This window comes from Strigops habroptila, chromosome 4 (assembly GCF_004027225.2).
Source record: "Strigops habroptila isolate Jane chromosome 4, bStrHab1.2.pri, whole genome shotgun sequence".
NCBI lineage: Eukaryota > Metazoa > Chordata > Aves > Psittaciformes > Psittacidae > Strigops > Strigops habroptila.
The window spans coordinates 42,609,208-42,629,946 of NC_046358.1; the positions used below are offsets into that span (position 1 = coordinate 42,609,208).

The 20,739-nt window shown below is 37.6% G+C and overlaps 1 protein-coding gene across 3 annotated transcripts in view; it reads left to right on the forward strand.

Annotated features, from left to right (window-relative positions):
- The window catches only part of STXBP6 (syntaxin binding protein 6), a 114,728-nt gene that overhangs the window by 26,452 nt on the left and 67,537 nt on the right, over window positions 1-20,739 (forward strand). For 2 of the 3 annotated variants that reach the window (XM_030484072.1, XM_030484073.1), the window contains exons 2-3: window positions 2,809-2,883; window positions 5,028-5,213. In XM_030484072.1, coding sequence (XP_030339932.1) covers window positions 5,060-5,213 — 154 coding nt within the window. In that variant the 5' untranslated portion in view covers window positions 2,809-2,883; window positions 5,028-5,059. The remainder of the gene's footprint in view (window positions 1-2,808; window positions 2,884-5,027; window positions 5,214-20,739) is intronic. The other variant, XM_030484075.1, reaches the window with a different exon arrangement.

Here is a 20,739-nt window from a genome sequence, read left to right on the forward strand (position 1 = left end):
TTAGAAATTGTTCTAATGTTTGTTCTTCAAGGATCTAGAAATATGCCTTGGGTTAGCAATGATTTTGTGCTTCTCCAAAGTTGTACTGGCTATTTATTTGAGACTACAACAAATACAGAATTGCGATGAACAATAATGATGAAATATGTAGCCTCAACGCTTCCAGCAAGTAAAAACCAGACAATTATCAGAATAGCAGAAACTGGCTTTTTAATAATGATGTCTTGCAATGATTTCCTGAAGTAGATGTCCTCTGTCAGGATGGTAGCTTTATTAAAAGCAGATTTGAGTGCTTGCTAGAGCTGTCAGTGTAGCCCAGCAATAGTTGGTTGCTCAGATGATTTCACACTGCAGGCAGCATTTCAGTGATTAGCCTGTCCTGCAAACCCATCCCTGTTTGTGATTAAACTAAAGATTCTTGAAAACAGCAAGACCTAACATACTGAACTTCCTTTTTTTTTTTTTTTTGGTAATTAAAAAACAACATTACTTGCCCTTCCTTCTCTTGTTTCTTATTTCATTTCTCTTTGCTAATTTACTGCTACTTAAATTCTGAATGTTGAGGATTAGTTCCCCAGTTCCTTCTGCATACTAATACTTCAACAAAGATACTGTCAATCTCCTTTTTCCACTTGCATAGTCCCATAAAACATCTGGATGTAAAGATAAGTCAGCCGCTTGCTGGCTGGCTGCCCAAAAATAGCCTGAGATTCTGGCTGACCACAAAACAGTCCAGGTTTTTTTGTTACTGAGCATGTGGGATCTGTGAAGGCATCAGCTGAAGTATTTCTGATTATTCAATTTTTTTTTTTTTTCCAGAGACATTACCTTTACTTTCTGTCCCCTCACACACTTATAGAGGAATGGTCAGCTGTTCCTAGGAGGAGCTATTTAATTATAGAAATGTTGTGGAGAAGAACTGCAGTAGAGAAAGATTTGAGGAGATGCAGATGGGCAGTGCATTGCAGGCACTAGTTCAAATCCACACGGGAATCTTCCTCTCAGGCATTTCTGTTGGGCCTGGGGGCAGAGTGTAAACGCTGATGTTCTCTTCCGTAGTGCTGTGATGGCTGGAGTGAAAAACCACAGGAGGAAAATGGAATTTTATTTGTTCAACCAAAAGCATCATTACAATAATTTAAGCGGAATTAGGTATGTGGAACAAGGAAAGCGTGTAAGGCAGGAAATGTGAGCTCTCTTTAAAGACTCTTACCTTTACTGAAACATTTAAATCCTCCTTGCCTCAGAGGGGTAAATGTTGTGGACGGTAATGCACTGTCTCACTGTGCTCGGATATCCTCCGATAAAAGTTTCTTCTTTAAGGCATTTAGTGTTTCATCATGGGGTAAGCTGTTTTCATTCGAGTGTGTGAGTCCACATGGGCCATGAATGGAAACTGCTGAGGGTTTGAATTCGTACCGGAATGTGTGCCAAGAACAAACATTACCGTGTAAAGAAATCTGCGTGTACTACATGGAGTCGTACATGCACAGCCAGCACCTTTCTTATGAGAAGAGGTGTTTTTATTGGAGAATGGGGAAAATTGAGGCTTATTGATGTTCCTTGAGCAACCCTTCCATATGGCTTTTTTGGGGGTGGTTTTTTTTTTTTGTTTGTTTTTATTGTGGGGTTTGGTTTTTGGTGGTTTTGTTTTTTTTCCTTTGATCTTTTTGTTTGGTTGGGGTTTTTTGGTGTGTGTGGTTTTTTTTTTTTTTTTTTTTTTTAGTAAAACTAACAAAAAGATTGCATTATGTCTGCTTTTGAATGAGAGGAACACTGGAATGTTTTGCTTACAACAAAGCAAAGGTCTTTTGCATAGATCCACCAGTAAATATAGAGAAGGCTGCTTATTTAAATCCAGCTGCTGACTTTTTGATCTATGAAAAACAATCCAAACTATACTGACAGCTCAATCTCAGAGGTCTGTTTGCACACAGGCAAGTTAGTTGTTTTCTTTTTTTAAGTAAACAGGCTTTTGTGTTTTGTGTTTAAGTAAACAGGCTAGTGTCAGTTTCCACATTAGATTGAGCAATCATGTCAAGTACACTGCATTAGATTAATTGCTTAATTCTGACATCTGAGGCTGTTGTAAACTAAGTGTTGGGAACAGACGGATCACAGCCTGTGAGGCAGTGAGTGCACACTTTAGTTGGAGGTTTCACCTACAATGTTTGGTGTCTGTTGCATCTCTGTGTGCAACTTTTGGTGGGTGTATATAAAACCAGCTGAATCACAAAGCAAATAGCAGCATGCAGCAATAAATTGCAAGATTTGATTGTTCTATGTCATGTCTTCTGTGTCTCTACTGAAATAGGAGTTTTAATCTGTCTTGGGGTGCTGTGTTGAGCTGGGCTTTATTTCCGGTTAGATCTGTATGCTGGTTGTGCATAAAAGCATTTGCATTAAGAGATAGGGATGTGTGTATACATAGGTATGTTAATTAAATCTCCTAGGTTTTGCATGTATTTGAGGTTATTGCATATGTGGCAGTCATTCTTGTTTCATGCTGTAAACTGTGGTGCACGTATGAAGCAAAAAGATTTGGGAAATCTGTGAAACAGGATTTAGAAAATGTCTCTTGGCTTTCCTCCTGTTCAGCAGGGTCTTGTCAAATGCAGCTATATACAATGAGACCTACTGATTGTAGTATCTGTAAATCTTGAAGTACCATATGAAAGTTTTGAAGCTATAAACCAATATCATTTCCTGCTACAAACAACTATATGTAAGGAAAACATGCATCTTCTCTTAAACCAGGAAGCCTTTACATCACTGAGTATATCTTTGAAATCACATTTTATTTTGCAGTGTGTGAACCTCGAGAAAATACCTGAGAACATCTATTCCACAACCCAGTTGCAGAAGTAACAGCGTCAGATCACTGTAAGCTGGAGAACACTTTCTAGTTGGATATAATTTGAGTATATTTTTACCTGACAGTATGTGTTTTCCCAATAAGTTATTTATTGAAAATTCCTTAAGCATGCGAAAATCTGAGAATGAAGTTTTTTTTTCAAAGATGATTGGTCTCTTCCATTCAAAAGGAGGTCCTTATGATTAAACCTATAGTCATTGACAGTGGCCTTGAATATCAAATTAAAAAAAACCCAACCCCAAAATAACAACAACAACAAAAAAAAAAAAACCCCAAAAAAACAACAACCCACAAAAAAAAAAACAAACCACCCAAACCCCCAAAAGTAGTTGTAATGTGCCAACAGCTTACATGCTGGTATAACCTGTACTGCAAATATTTTCAAAACATGGAAGAGGAGGAAAGTGTGGTATAATGAATGTGGAAACCACCTTTTCTAAATAACTAGCAGGTAAATTTATTCTTTTGATCCTGTTTTCGTGTTGATGTATTTGTTGTTAAAGGATAAGTAACTTACATGGCAAGTGTTATGAAATCACATCTTTTCAGGAGCGCTGCCTTATTTCTTCCTTTGAAATGGGTGTGGATTTTTCTTTTGATGGGACCATTTTTTAAATGCAGTTGATTTTTGTAAAGGTGTGGGTAAAATGACTTCATGCTAGAACTTGTCAGAATTTGAATCCCTCTATATTGGTTAACTGAGGTATACTGTTACAGACTATTTTGGCAGAAGATTCTGTTTGCATTGCAAAACAGTAGGTGTTGAATTTGATTTGGACTGTTTTGCTCTCTCACGCCTCCATGAATACAGCTCTTTTTTTTTTTTTTAAGATGTGGGCATATCAGAAATAGGTGCCAACAAAATGTGGAGACTGAAAATTAGACAATTTCTTTGCTGGTAGCACGCAAACTAAAAATGGTGGATTCATGACTCTCTTGGCTTCAAAATCTAATTTGACTGGAATTTATCTGTTTTCTGATAGTTACTTTGTGGCAAATACCAAATTTCTGGCTTCAGTAGTTGAGACCTGAAGATGATCTTATTCTAAGTAAGCTAAAGATGTCAAAAAGATCTCTGGGCTTGAAAGCCTAAATAATACAGAAATTTAATGTACGTGGTTTGGAGTCATTATATTTGGACAATTAAAAGGGACATTTTGCAGTCTGTATCAGTGCAATAGTGTATTTATTAATAGATTTAACTGCAGAACTAATTGCAGTTACAGCTGTGGTGCTGTCTACATGAAGAGCATGGTGATGTCTCCTCTGTAACTGGGCTCTCTGCTTTAGGTAGGCTCCTCCATAATGTGGTCAGATTGACCTTTCTTTTGCTGGACGTGCCTGAACAAGCAGCTTCCCTCCTTCTCCCTCCCTGTTCTCTACATTTTTTTTTTTCCTTTTTTTCCTCTCCAGATGTCTCTCTAAAGCCGACTGTGCTGTTTTCTTATGAAACACATTGAGGAACTGACCAGGGTCAAAATTGCTTAGCAGAAAGACAGAGGTGTGGTTTTGTCTGTGTTAACCCCTCTGGTTTCTCTGATGCCTTTACCTGTGCAATTGCTCAGTTAGTAATTACAGAGGAGTTGAGGGGATGAATCCTAAAGCTGTGAGAGGTGCAGGAGCTCCTTAATCAACTTCTGTCACCAAGAGCAGTGTTGCTACAGGAACAGTGTTATGAGTCTGAAGCTTCCTGTATCTTCTGTGAATGTGACTTGTCTGCGAGCACAACCACACTGTTCCTTTCCTGCGCCCTTGCAGTGCTTTCCCTGTCGATGTTGGACAGATGAGTTTCCCTCCAGTTACCAGAGATGGAATTAATGAAGCTTTTACACAGCATGAAGTTACAGGGTGTCTCTGTAACTCTGAGATGATTTTGCATCATACTGAAGTGCTAGTGTGGACAGCTTCTGCCCAAAATAAGCTAAGCTAGTTTAAGAGAATTTAAGCAGCGTGGAGAACAACTTCAGTGAAGACTCTTGGATACTTCAAAAATTCTGCCTCTAAGTGCATGAAGTTATCTTCTAAGTTCTTTGAATAATAAAAAAAAAACTTTATTTGAAGGTCAGAGCTGTTAATGCCCATGAAAATTATCTGGACTTTAACATATCTTGGGAGTTTCTAATATTTTTTAAATGTATGTTTTTATTTTTAGAGAGCATCAGTCTGCTATATCTGTGATCTACAATGAATGCCAAATCTGCAATCAGCAAAGAAATTTTTGCCCCACATGATGAAAGGATGCTGGGAGCTGTCCAAGTGAAAAGAAGAACAAAAAAAAAGATTCCTTTCCTAGCTACTGGGGGTCAGGGTGAATATTTAACATACATCTGCCTGTCAGGTAAGATTAACGATTTTGACTTCCAGTTACCTGTTTAGGTTTACCTTTGATTAACTGATTACATGTTACCTGTGGCCATAAGGAGCTGGGTGACTCAAATCTTAATAATGTAATCAGAGAATTATGGTGCTTATATCTTTAATCTTGAGAAGCCACACACTCAATATTTATACCATATAATGAACTGAACAGGTGGTCTCATTAAAAAACACAACCCAGGTTTTATCTCACAGCATAGCTGCAGAGTATGAACAAATAGAATATTTGGTAACAGTCTTTGCTTATTGAGGTTAAGATCTTTCTTGGAGGGATGAACTTGACATTGTATTTCACTTTAATGTGCTGAACGCTTTGTTTGAAGCAAATACGTTTTCCTCTTCTTTTCACATTTGCCTCTGCTACCAGCTCATTGGGTGGTTAGATACACAACTTTCAGCCAGAATATTTTCAGTTCATTGAACAGAACAGTGGTGCTATGTGTCAGTCTCCTGACTTTAAAAGGGGTGAAGATGGGAATATTGGGTTTGAAGGAGAAAAGGATGTATACAAGCATGTTTTGTGAGACATCATGGGGAACAGAGAGAAATTACCTTTTTGTTGCTGATGTGTTCAGATGAAATTGAGCATCTCCAAGGTCAAACCAGCACTTGTGAGAGTCTGGGTTTCAGGAACAGGGTAGGTGGTAGCTGTATGATAGTTTGCTTTACATTTTTACCCTTTCTAATAAAAATAATAGTCCAATTAATATGGTTTTAAGTGTATAAATTAAACCCATTAATTGGGTAACTTGTGGCTAACTATGATATATAGGGTTTTGGCAAACTTTTTTTTTTAATACTTTGAATACTTTGTTCGTTGTAGTGAAATTCACCATAATTTGAGATTACATCTCAGTACAGTTGGAAAGCAGTTTGTGATCCTGATTTCCCTGTCGTTTATTCCTGTGTTCAAACTTAGGGAGGAATTCAGGTGCCTGGAGGTAGGCATTCAGTGAAGTTTTAGGTTTTCAGCCCTTCCTTCAGGTAGCTTTCAGAAACCAGAAGAAAGGCAGAAATCCCTTACTCTGTCTGCCAGCTGAGTGTGTGTGAGTATCTGGTATCCTGGGGTGATATAGTCACTTAGTTTTTTAGGTATATCACTTGTTCCTTTGAGTGTGTGCATCTTACTGGAGGTACAACTAGTGGTCAGAGGAAGAAGTGCTCTATGAATCTCAGAAGATTGCAGTTATTTTTGGACTAAATGGAAGATTAGGTTTCATGGAATCTTTAAATTTTTTTCTTCACTGAAAACTATGTTAAAACTTACAAAACATAGGAAGTAAACCCCAGACACTCTACTACTTGTATAAGACATAACACACCTGTGCACAAAATGTACATCAATTGAATGTTACCAAACAAAATGTTATTTGTATGCATACATACAAATGCTTATGTTAAAATATAAGCTGCTGAGTAATTGCACGCACATACTGAGGGCAGAGAGATGAAACAGAAGACTTTATTTCTAGCTGAGTGTTCTGCTTGTCATTCTCTCCATATACAGAGCGTCAAGGAAGGTTTTAAAAATTGATTCACCTAGACTGTTCCCTAAACTTGTGGTTGGGATACTCTTCAGATGTAAGGATTGCAGGTTTCGGTCCTCTCAGGTTGCAGAGGAAACTGAATCTATGTCTCCCATCTTTTAAAGAAATGTTCAAATGAGTAACCTTTTGAAGCAAAGCTCAACTTTTCTTCCTTTGGCAGTCAGTTGTGGTTTTTTAGGTCATCTTAATTTGTAGGTCAATCCTGTTCTAGGGCTATTCAGTCAGTTTTGGAATACCCAGGTGTTTGGTACCTATGTTCATGAGGAAAGGTTAGAGGTGTGATCTGTGCTTACAATTCTCTGTAGGCTAGCTCTATTGAATAGGTGGATTTTGTTTTTTAATTGCCACTCTGGGGAACCTAGCTCTCCTTCAGATCCCCCACCCACATCTTGATGTGTTAGAGCCAACATGGATTTTAAGAGATTGAATGATCTTAGATGCATCTAATGTCTTTCTTCAACAGGATAACATACTATGAGTAAGGAAGAAACAGCAGATGTCCTGACTTCAGCAGAGTTTCTCACTGATGACAAGGAGAAGCATTCAGGATCTAAATAAAACTGCTGCATGATGGGCATCAAAAAGCTGCAAGTTGTGCTGGGAGAGCCCTCATGCATGGCTTCCTATTAGTGGGGTTTTGCAGTGATTGGAGACCAGTTTGTTTATATATGTTTATATTATGGAGCATAAAGTATGATTTGGTAATTTCAGTAGACAAGTGACTAGGAAGGGGACTGTCTGTCTCTGTGTTCGAGGGCAATATTAGAGTTCCAAATAACATGATCAGAAAGATGATGCAATTCAATAGGGTCAAGTGCAATTAGTTATTTTGTTGGGAATAATCAATGGCACAAAACTAATGTGTAAGGAACAACTGTTTCTGCCACTGTGGTTAAAGGAAATTGTGACAAGGATAAACTGGGGGGGTTTTGCTATTCTTGATAGCTGTGAAACAATAATAGTTTTAGTTGCAGCAAGAAGTTGCGTTACAAATGAAGAAAAGGTTTTCCTTTAGTAAGGGTAAGTTAGTGTGGGAATTGCAGTTTAGCTGTGTCCCCAAATGGTCTAAGGTGAACTTTTATATATCAAGTATATAAAATACACTTGATGACCTTCCACCTTTCTGTGATTCAGTACAGTGAATGAGTCACAGCAGTAGCTAGCTCTGGATTTATTTTCGATTTCAAGCGACATACGCTTTAATGCTGAGTGTTGCAACATCTACCTTGGCAACATCTTTGTCAGCTTGTTACTCTTGTCCCATTTTTCCCAGGTTTGCTGTATATTAGGTAAATGTGGTGACTGGAGTATCTTTGTGTACTTAGTTTCTTTGGACTAATTCATTTTTGCCTTTGCTAAAAGGAATTTATTAATTTACTGTTTAGAACTGAATTTGTCAGTTGAAAGAATACACATAGAAACTGACCTGTTACGGGACTTGTAAGTATTTGGGAATATACATTATCCTGCCTAGCTGCATCATTCAAGATACAGTACAGAAAATGAACCACCAGCCATTGTGATAGCTACTTTTACTTACCCCTTAGTTTGTAACTGACAAATTGCATGAATTGTTATAGTCAGAGTTAAATGTTTTCCTTACTGTGTTGAATTGGAAATACATTATGTCATAATTGTTGTCTGTCTGCATTTTTGTAAGCATGGATAGAGATGCTGAGCAGGGAGAATGCCCTTAGGCCTCAGAGATAAGATCGCTAAGCATTAAAATAATAAAATGTTGAACAGAGCAAGATGGGAGAGTAAGGGAGGTTCTTCCTTAAAATTTGTGTTTGAAGTATGTACTGGATTTTTTTGTTTGACAGTACTAAATGCTGAATTGGTTAGAAGGAAATAACTCATTAATACTCCCAAGAGGTGTACCTAAAGCCTGTCATCAGAAACTGGATACAGATTCAGGTAAGAAAGCTGTAGCAAAACTGCTTGCCAGAGTGGTGGAAACCGAGCATCTGGGTTACCTGCAACTTTCTAGCCTGCTGTAGTGGTAGGGCTGACCAAGTTAGGCTGGTAAGCAGAGCCAAGAGAGATCTTCTGGGAGTTATTCAGTTGAAGAACAGCAAGAAAGGAGTAGACAGATGGGAAGCACAGAGGTGGGGTGGCTGTAGGCAGAACAGAGAAGATGAAAACTGGGAAAATTTTTTTTTTTTTTTTTTTTAATGTAGAAGAGGATTCAACACAGAGAAAAGACAAGAAATTCAGAGCTGAAAGTGGATATTTATCACCTCCTCCACACTAGCAGACCTAGTGACAGTTACTGGATCAGATCTAAGTTTTAACTTTGTCACCATTGTCTTATATAATTGAAACATAATTATTTAAAATAGTTCTTAGCCTTATTTAGAATTCTGAATTAAGTATAAAATACTTAAAAGGTCACTTCAGAAATACAGGACATTGGCAATCTCTTCTGCTTGCTTGTGCACAGTTCTCTGTGTGTTATTTCCTTTGACACCCTACTATTATGGGTTTTTTTAAGTAACTTCTAATATTTATAAAGGGTTTTAATTTGTTGTAGTGAGTTGGTAGTGTTCCAGTTTGTACATATGGATGTAGCGTTGACCTTTCAGGACTAAAAATCTATTGCAGTTCAAGTGAACAGAATGAACCAGATGGTTCCTTTCGAACCTGTATTCCTGTGTGTCATAACACTCTCAGCTTAGCTGTACTGCTCTTTTTAGCCCTGCTGAAAAGCTTGGGATTTAACTGTAAAGCTGAAGTTCCTTAAAACTGGGAGTGGAACTTTTCACCCCTGTGATTATGACTTCAATAGGGTTCTTTCTTTGCCATCTCCAGATTAAATTAACATAGTGTCAGTTCAGGGCCTTTTTTGGATGGCTTTTATACAAAAGTAGAATCTATCCAGAATGGTGCTAGAAAAGCCAAAATAAAATGCAATGAAATCATAAGAAATAATATACAAAAATAAGATGTACATGCAGGGGGAGAGTGTGTTGGGCTTTTCTTCCTCCTTTAAATTTTAACGTTATTGCCCATGTCACAGAGTTTTTCAAAAGATAGGCTTGGAAAGCTCTTTGCAGTTACCACAGTAGGTGGATCCTTTTTATACAGTTTTCATACAGTAATGGATTTACCCCAGAAGCAAGTAAATATACACAAGTGTTGTCAGCCTTTCTGTGCTATTTTGTATATGTTTTATCTTGTTTCCGTATTTCCTTTTTTTTTTTTTTTTTTGTTTGTGTTTTTAGGTTAGAAAATATGGAAAACAATTCTCTGGGTGTGTGCAGTGCACTGCCTGTGTAATACTTAATTGATAATTGGTGCTTGTAGAAGACCTTTGAATACTCAATTTTAGTCCTCGCCATGGTTCAATCTTGAAAAATCGTGTTTCCTCTTCTGGGGAAATACTTCATTCACTGAAGAAGCTTTAGAAGAAACTTGCTGAAATACATAAGCTCTTCAGTGAAATTTAAGGGCATGTGTGAGGATTCCTAAAAGTCAGTCAGGAGGCTGTGGCAAACATTAGAAGGGTCAAGAACTGTGTCCTTTTCAATATGTTAGGTTTTGCCTTGAAACTTTCAATGTTTGGAAGGTGGAGTGGGCTCACTCCACTTTCTTCTTTGCTTTGCTCCATTAATTTAGGAAAAAAAAAAATTGATCATTCTAGTGCTTATCTGTTCTACTTCTGAATGAGATAATGCCTGCTTGTGATTGTGTACATGGCAGATTATTCTATTTTCTTTACCACTGAGTGTGTGTTAGGTCTCTGCTCATCTTTGTTGCTTAGCAAAGTTATTTCCACTGACAATATCAAATTCAAAAATTGCATTAAGTGCTGTGAACCTCCCCCCCCATCCTTACTGACTGTAAGGATTACTATAAAGCAAATTTTGCATAATGTGAATTCTTAATTGGAAAACATGTTTACATCATCAGATATGCAAGAATGGTTATGGCCTTTCTTGAATGGCTTCGAAAGTTAGTCAGAGTGGAGTTAAAATTCATTATAAAAGCAATAGGATGGAAGCAGATGGGTCTCTTCAGCACCCCTACCTTGTCTTTACTAGGGTTTCTTTTAACCTTGCTTAACTGTCAGAGGAGCTGGGAGGAATTCCCTGATGTGTATGCTGTCTTTACTTCTCCTTTTGAAATAGCTACCGAAAGAAGCATCAAAAGCTTTTGGTGAAAACTTAAAAAATTATTTACATTTTATTAAATTATTTTAAAAATAAGGAAATAAAAGTTTATGTGTGCAGAGGAATAATACTGTCATTAGCCTTTCTGTGGAGTGAACTAAGGCCCATTAAAACCTCGATGTTTTCTGTTCTAAGAGAAATAAAAAATAAAGTCCAAGAGATGTTTTAGACCTCATCTTCTCTACCATGAGCCTCTAACCATGCATGTGTGTTGCTGTGGGTTAGCTGGGGGGCTTGTGTTTAGTTTCAACAGTAGCAACGTAAATTTCATGCTGTGTTTCATGGTGAAAATGCAAATCCTTCCCCCACCATTTTCCCCATAGGCCAGAATAGTATACAAACCTAACAAGCTTCTCTTCCTTCCAGTTTTTCCAAGGGTAAAGTTCGTAACCATCACTATCTCATCTTGGTAATGGCTTCTTTAAGGTGAAGGTTTAATCATTCCCATACTTGTAGGGCAAATGAATATCTAGCTCCTCTTGCTGTGTGCTCAATGACCTATATTCACTGGTCTGAACTCATCATTAAGTTGAATAAATAAGAGTACTTACGTTTTTTGAATTGTTGCTTAACATGGGTACATTCATGCAGTGTACTGTGTATATTTAAATAAATATATATTAAATGTATACACATGTATGAAGTTTCCATCTACTCTTAGCTGCTAGCCTCAGGGCCTGTAGAAAGTGTGGAAGCAGTTGTTTCCAGTAATGCTGGTTGATTTTAACTGGCTGTGCTCAGATGTACTTCATGTTGTGGCTTGAAAGACTGACAGCACAGGCAAGGGTAATGCTTGCCTCAAAAACAGCTTTCTTGTTGTATCACAGCTGAGTGAATCTGCCATGATGTTGATGTTTTGGGTGCTCATATTAAACTGTCAAAATATCATTGCCTTCATCTGCTCATAGTAAGTTATTGTGATACTGAATACAGTTCTTAACCAAGCCTCTTTCCTCTTCTTTATCAGAATGTATTTTGTCTTTGAAATGCATTTCTGATATTTTAACTCCATGGTTCCCAAAAGGTGCTTTAGAAGTCAAAATATCACTTGCTCTTAATGATAATAAACGCCAAATTCCATTTTATAAAAGGAATTAAAAATCTGAGGTAGAAAAGCTGGTGGCTTTTGGGTGGGATCCCGATTTACCTTCTGTTCGTCATTATTGATCTTTTTCTATTTATTGAAATAGAAGAGGGGAAATAATGAACTTCTTTGGCAGGTAGCTTACATTTATTGATTGTAATCAGAATAATACGCCTAATATATGTTGACGCTCTGATCCCTGAGTTGTGCAACTTAATGTAACCAGTCTTTTCTTCACAGGAATTTTGTGTAGGAGGGAATCTTTTATAGCAAAACTACAGAAATGTGTATTTGAAAGCATCTAGTCTAAGATTAGTGTGGTTTTCTTTTTTCTTAAAGTGAAGAAGGAATGTATGTGTGCTCCCGTGTATCCTCCCAACACATTACTTGATCTAATATGCATGCTGGAATACTTTCTAAATTACATGCTGAAAGTGTGCAGTTGTATGTCTGCTGTTTAGCTCTCCCCACACCCCACACCACCCCCCACTCCCCCCTGGAATTGTAGCAGATTGATAAAGCTTAATAGTTAACTCTTGGGCATCACTTTCAGTTTTGTAAAATGATGCATTGATTGGGGAACTTACAATACTAATGTTGCCTTCAGTTTTATTCAGAATTGAGCTTGTGGAGTTGCATTTACCTCCACCTCAAGCGCACAGGGACTCCTTAGAAAGATTTCCAAAATCCCAAATGAGATTATCTTGGAAAAAATTATAAAGGAAAAAACATGAGGAAAAACAAAAACATAGGAGACTTGATGGGGAAAAGTAAGGCATTGGATCTGTCTATTTAGTCAGGTGTAATTTTGCAGTAATTAAAAGGGATAAGTTTACTATTGATGTAATAAGTTTTTATGCCTAAAACAGGTCAGTTGCAAAGCTGTATGTTGGAAGTTGTATACTGGAAGCTGTGCGTTGCCCCGTTCATCATAAAGGAAGCTTAATGAGGTTATTCTTAGATGGAATTTGTAGCCTTTTCCGTGGTGGTATCAAAAAATTGCTGTGGAGGCTTACACAGAGTAGTTTAGGTTGCAGAATCCCTTTCCTGCCTCCATGTTCAGAAGAGGATGGTGGCTCTGTAGTGCTTTATCCATTTGTTGCTGGGTAGGTTCGTATTCCTCAAGAGCTGGCAGCTGCTTCCTTCAGTGAGTACAGCAGATTTCACTGCATTGTTTTGCCCAGAACACGGCAGATGCTTGCATCAAATTTAATGCCAGGTTAAAATGTTTGAATGTCGTGCTGGCTTTGGAAGCAGGTTGTTCATTCTTTGTCCAAGTGAAGCTTTTGGCAGGGCTTGGTGCTATCGCATATGTGATAAAAATGCAGGGCTAGGAGTATGGATATACTAAACAGTACTGCATGGTAACTATTCCTTCAAGGTGAAGTGTAGCAACCATGCACCTAATTGCTAGCTTTGGTGGAAACCATTCTGGTTGTACTTGTAGCAGTTAAAACTGGCTTGTTTTGCTTTGTGGTAGGATGAATTTTGATCAGTTTTCTCAGTTTTCATGGTGCTGGAGAGTGGCACTTATATAACTCCCTGACTCACTGCATTATGGATAGTTGAACTTGAATCATACTGGGCAGAAAACATCTGGATTTTTCCCTTGCTGGTGCAGTACAGAAAGCATTTCTGTCAATTGCTGTTCAGCTCTGCTCTTAGTAGTTGGATCGACTTCTGAAGAAGACCAGAAGTGTGCTCTCTGCCTGACCAGTGGTTGGTGTATTAAAGACTCTAAACATCAGATTAAAATCTTATCCTTTTATAGCACACTAAGCTGTAGGAGTCAAATCCTGTAAGTTTTCATCATACTTCTGACCTTTGGAGACTGTAATATCAAATCATTTGCAGTGTGGAGCAGCATGTAAGAAGTACTTAATAAAGGAATTGCTAAGCTGATTAAAATATTACATCAAGCTTCTCTATCATTAGGTAGGTTTTATTGTTGCCTTGGCAAAGAAAAAGGTGAATAATGCAGTCCCAATCTCTAAATATTTTCTGTTTGTGACTTTAATCTGTAAATAATCTTTTTAAAGTAAGTTAAATGGAAAAAGAACAGATCAGAACTGATGCCTGATTTTCTGCTGTGATTTGCCTATAACCCCCAGTTTATCCAAGTTGTTGCCACTGGAGCTCAGATACCAGTCAAGTAACATGCCACCTATAAAATACAGTAGGAAGTTCTGTCTGATTTTCCCTCACTGGTATAGTATCTGAACAGCTTGGACTGTAGGAATAAAAACAAGCTCATGGTCTTGTGTATGCATGTGTATATATGCTGCCACAAACAATTGTTCTGCATTTACAGCAGGCAGTGGTTTTTGTCCAGCCTACTTATATTTTTACGTAACTTGGTTTTTATAGTCTGATTATGCATATCCTAACAAGAAGGAAAAAACATATGAAGGGTGGGGAGGCTGAGAGAATATAAACTATGCAAGTTTTGTTGGCCTTGTATCAGGGAGGAGCCTACCCATTCGTCCAAGTTAAAACAATCTCTAGTAACTGTTTAGCTGGAACAACTTCATAGAGAAAGTCTGGCACACCCTGTCAGCTGCTCTTCTGTGGTGTTCATTAAAGCTCCGCAGCACACAGTAACATTTGGTAACTGACAGATTTAAAAGCATGCTACAGCTCAAACTCTCAAACATCAGTATTTTAAGGAAAATTTCATTTAGGTGGAATTTCTGGGAGGTGGGTCTGTGATAGGTGTATAATATTGTGGAATGTATGCATCAGGCAGTGAAGTTTCTTAGGCACATTTGTCCCCTAAATCTAGATGGCTATTGGAAAATTGCTTTAAGCATCTAAGTGTCCTTCCCTATTGTCATCTCAGACATGTCTTCAGAGGACAGGCTCAGCTGGAAGGGAAGCTGCAACATAAACTTCTTGCTGGATGAAATAACTAGTAAATGCTTTTTGTGGATAATATGGTATCAGTCCCTGCTGTGTTAGTTTTCTTAGACCTATGCCTTTTGTCACTCTTTGTGGAACACAGTAGTAATGGCCAGAGCAGTTTTCTGTGACTGGATCAATGACTTGGAAGAGATTAGAACTGTTAAAAGAATATTCTCTTACTTCTAGCAAGAGAAGCATTTGCAGAAAGCATTTAAAGCATTTACACAAAGTATGTTTTCTCTTGAGGTGAAAATTGAAAGCTTATATAAACAAAGCTTTCAACCTCCAGTCATTATGCTTGTTCACCTGCATTAATGACAGATTCCCAAAGAAATCTAAAGTGTTCAGGTGTCTGGAATATCTGAAGTTGTCTAAAATACTATCTGATAAGATTTTTGGCAGCTGAAATTTGTTAGATTTACTTAAAAAGAAAACAACAAGAGTTAGGTAGAGAACTTTTTAAAAAAGTCCTGGAATAATTTGTGTTCTGTTTATTTTTGTATTCAAATGTTACGGTTTCTGTTAAGAATAGCTTTCTTAAACTTAGCCCACAAATTTGGCATACAAATACACACAAACCATCCTCCAGCTGTACCATCTGAGGGAATGCTGGTTGTTTACCCAGTGTTCAATCTGTAGTGGAAGGTAGTTGGGAAGCGAAAGAACAAACATCATTCTCAACTGTGGAGAACATAAAAATGGAAAAGATTTAGAGATGCTTCGAAATTTGTATCATTTTTAACCAAAAGTGAGGTTGGTTTGCTTTCTAACTAGAAACCTATGTAGCCTAATAAAACGTTTTTGTGTTTATGTCAGATAAGTGTTTTCTTGACCAGGAGAAAGGGTCAGGAAGAGCAGAACGGAAAGAATCAGTGTGTGTTACTGCAGAAGCTGGTAGAACTACAGACTGCTCTTGACTCTGATGTATTGGAACATGATGCTGCCGTCTTGCAAGATAGGTCTTTTAATCAATACTGAGATACTGTGAGGACTAAAGCACATCATTAATTTCCAGTACTAGTGAGGGTTTTGTGAACCAAGTGGTGAGGAATACCATAGATATCATTGAAGGCCCTAATTGCCTTTTAAATATGACAAAAATGTCTTTCTGTTTGTTTAGTCATATTTCAGATCTTATGTTACATTAATCATAGAATGACTGAACAGCCCAGGTTGGAGGGGACCTTGAAAGATCATCTGGTCCAGCCTTTACTCTTTAAATAATGTATTCAAAAATAGTGGGACATTGGTGTCATTCAGGCAGTCTGCAAGAATTATTCAGAGCAGCAGTCAAAACAGTAGAATTACTGTCAAGAATTGTATTAGATGGGTCTTTGGACTGTGATATCTAAGTAATCTGAGGTGTGCTGTTGCTTTGGACTCAAAATTTAATGAAGTGGATAAAATCTCCTAGGAGTTACTTGTATTTGTGACTCTCTACAGCTCTGCTTTTGCTGTTGTAAGCATTTACCCATAACCTACGGTTTCAGTCTGTCTCAGCTCATTCTTGGTCACTTTCTGAATAGATTTCATAAGTACTGCTCTCACTTCTCTGCTTACTGTGGACCTGTTCAAACATTGATTTTTTCAATTTGCTCTTCTCTCTCTCTCTTAAAAACACCTGTGTGGTTTAGAGGGATCAGCTTGATTTCATTATGTCTTTCCCCTTTTTATGTATCTGAAATGCCTTGAAATGCTGGGAAAAAAATGTTTGAAATGCCCTTCCCCCCCCCCATCCTCCTCCTTCATTCCCCCGCCTGCTCCCCCGGAAAGTAGCTCCTATTTTAAAAAAAACCTGTTGTGGACAGCTTCTTTAAATCTTCTTATTTGTGAAAGTTTTACTTTGGCAAGGTTTCTATTTATTACTTCTACTTTTAATAATCTCCTTTTTCTTTATGATTAATTAATTTGATTCTTTCTGCAACTGTTGGTTATTGCTTTTTGCCGTATCAACTATTTTCTGTCAGCTGATTGTCTCTGTGATTCTATTAGTCTACAACACCTTCTTGGAGAAATTTCAGTCACTAAACACTGTTACTTCGCTTCAAGTTAATTCTTGTTTTAATTTTGCGTACTTCCTTCCTGAATGTGAATATTCACTAGTAACAAGCCATTGTCAACTTGCCACTATTTCTGCCTAATTCAGTTTCCAGCTGGCCAGCTCTATGCAAGAATCTACCCTTCTTTTATTTTAACAAATAAACCATAATGCTCTTCTTCCTTTGTCAACCAGTACTTACGACAACGTCTTCCATTCCTAATGTGGACTAGTAATGTTGCCGATTGTCTGCTAGCTTCATGTGCTTATCCCATCTCTTTCTCCTTTTTTTCTCTTTTTAAGCAGTCTGTTCTCAGACTTTTCCATCTTACAGTCAAGCTCTTTAATTCCCAATACCTCATCTGCTCTCTTGGACCATATTTTTGTTTTGTTTTGCTTTTCTCTTTCCCTTTGTTTCTAGAATCCTACTGCAGCTGTAAACCCAGGCTTCCGCTATGCCATTTCCGTGAAAATTTGATATCCTATCACTTGGCTGCGTTCCCTGCTCAGGAGGAATCATTTAGAGTGCAGAGATTCCTATTTCTTATCCTCCCTCAAGCTTTGCCTCCAGCCCCATTGGATGTTTGCTGTTTCTGTTGGGTTTTGTGAACTCCGTGTTTTGTTACTGAGTGTCTCTTGGGAGATCAAAAGATATCATTTAGCTAATTTGTGTAATATTTGATTAAAGCAGTTCTAGGGCTTGCTTATCAGCTGTGTACAGGGGTCACATAGCAGAAGGGCAGAGAAAGTGTTCCTGAAGTATGATTTGGGGATTTTTTTGGCCGTAGAGCCTGGTTTTAAAACCATTTGGAAAATTAAGAAGTGCACAGAATATCAAAGAAATAGAAATGGGTATTAGAGCAGTCTTGTAGATCTGTATTTTCGGCTGTGAATAAGTGGTCATTAGGACAGGTTTGTGGGGATGGATCATTAGAAACAGCTGTGTTGCATTCTCTGAAGTGTTTGGGATTCAGCTGTAAACTTCTGCTATAGCTATTTGTGCTCTGGCTTCCTTTTCACCTGTTAGTGCTTTTTGGTTTTACAGTTGTTCATGCTGCAGTCTCTTTTGCATATTCATCTCAACAGAAAGAGAATTTACAGCTTCTTCCTGTCTTCTTACACAGTGTTCTCCACAAATACTATCATGTATACATATAAAGAAGTAGTATATTGCATTCTCCATGTGTTGAGGCTTCTGTGAACATCACAGGAGGGTGGAATACAACACATCCATCCTCATGTTATAAAATTAGCTATAGACCTAGCTCCTTTATTTGTTACAAGTTGTCTCACAGCATTTCTTGCAAACGAGCGTGGATAAAAATTGCATAATATGGTGACATAATCTTTTCCATAAAATGCTTTATCTCTGCTAGTGTGGCATGTTAATAACACAGTTCATCCAACATCTGTATGTATATAGAAAATAGAGTAAAAGAAATGCAAATTCTTTGGGCCTTAAAATGCTGTCTAAGCAGACAGTTTCTCTTTAATCATAAAGGAATGCATCAATTTGAGGGCTGATTTAAAAATTATTTTTTCTAAGTATAGGAATGGTTTTTAAAGGGTGGGGTTTGTTTCATTTTGAGCATAATACAAATATTCCAAGAACTCGATGGAAGTGATATTCAATAAATTCTGGAAACTTAATATAATATAAGCACATGCAACTTTGTCAGGCTGTGTCTTCACTATGTGATTTATCTGTCAAAGCAATCTGACTCAGACTACGCATAGAATTTCCTAGAATAGGAATAACTTGACTGACATGTCCTTTATTTTAAGGTGTTATTTTTACTAAACTAGTAGTTTCATAATCTAGTTATCGATATTCTTGAAACAAGGGCAGTTACCACCAAGTTGCTAACTGACTATAAGCTTGTATAAGGGGTAATTAGTACTGTAAAGAAAAGGGGTAGACTACCCACTTCTTAGTTTAATACTAGAAGCATTAGAATACTTTTCTGACTTTTCAGGTTCATTCTTTGACACTGGTGTGGCAGCAACTTGTATAGAAATTAGTTTTGTCTTACAGGATAGCAAGTACCAAAAGATATGTTAGAAGAATCCTTGAATTGTTATGTAGCTGTTTGCAGGATTATTTTTCCATAAGGAATGCTATTTCCTTGTTGCCTGAAACTTTTTCTAGTGTTTTGTTTTTTTAAAGCAAATAGAAGCAGGATCTTTGAGGTACAGGTGACAGGGAGTCTCAGGGGACAACTAGTGCTGTACTGTGCAAGCTGTGCACGGCACGGTGTGCAACCTTCATCATGAAAAGGTGGCAGCTGTGCAACTGCTCTGCTCACATCCACTGTGGGGCCAGATTTTTAAATGCAATATCATCAGCCACAGGAGGGTGAGGCTTAGAACCTCTGGGACACATTTTCATAGATTTGGTATTTTAGTTAATGGTATTTGTAGTAATTTTATTGAAACATCAATCTGGATTAAGGGACTAGCAGGTGTAAATTAAAATGCACCACAAAGAAAATAATTAACTGGAAATTGTGATGGCTGCAGAGCATCACAAATGTCATTAAGCAATACATCAAGATAATGTTTCTGGATATTTCAAATACTGTGAGAGTCTGCAGATTTGTCTTCACCACTGTAATATGGTATGAAAAGAACAAACAATAGAAGTAATGAATTACTTGCATTCCCTTTGGTATTGACCATAATGAATTAAAAAAGCAGACAGAGTCAGGTAAAACTAAACTTAGTGTATCAATGCATGCAAACTCTGTGTTGGTAGGGTCTAGAATCTGGAAGGGGTCATAATATTTGAGCAGTATATCTGTATTATCCCTTTCCACCTGTGCATCTTTGGGATTATTTTGTTGCTCAGAAATGCAGAGAATGTTCTAAAATGACTTAGTCGTCTTGCCACTATCATTTGTATTGTACCAGTATGTGCTTAATATACAGTTGATAACACTATTGATAACTTCTAGAGAATTTAATGTTGTTTTCTTCTAGGTTCAGTGTGTTAGTTGTTTGTGATGCACTGTCCAAGCAAGTTGGTGGGGTGTCAGGAACCATAACCCAGGCAAGGGAGGGATGAAGCAGGTGAAGAGGGGGGAGCAGAGATGGAGAAAAGACTTACAGTTTTATGTGCAGCCAGTGCATCTTTTGGACAGTACAGCTAATCTATAAAAACAGGCAGATACTACCATATCCTGTTCAACCAAGTCTTACTTTGTTTTATAGCTGATGTACAGTTTGTTCAGAACCTTGTTACACAGTTGGTTAGGTGTCTTGTTATGCCTGACCTGCTGTTGAATTGTGTTTGAACTTGGTTATTAGTGTTCCGCAGGAGTCTTAAGAGGGATAATCATACACTTGTTAGGTGAGTTTGTTTTGGGTGGTGGGTTTTTTTTTCCCCCCCTAGATAAGGCATTTATATTTATTGTTCTAGGAAACTTCTGTCTTAATCATACAAATGTTTTGATGTACTCCAGGAGAACGGAAGTTTGCATTTTCCCAGCAGAAATTCCTAGTCCCAAGAGTACTGAACCACTGCAGCACCCAAATAACTTGGTTATTCAGTGTACTCTGACATATGTCTGGAAAACCTTCCTTTGAAGACTGAAAGGTGTTTATCCTGTAAGGTCCTGCTCTTCCAATTCCTATTTGACTATAACTTCAGAGCTGTTTACTTGCAGTTTTAGATTATATATAAACACTAAAAAAACCCAAACCCCCAGCCCTAAATCCTAGTAGCCAGAACCTCCATCTGTGATAAC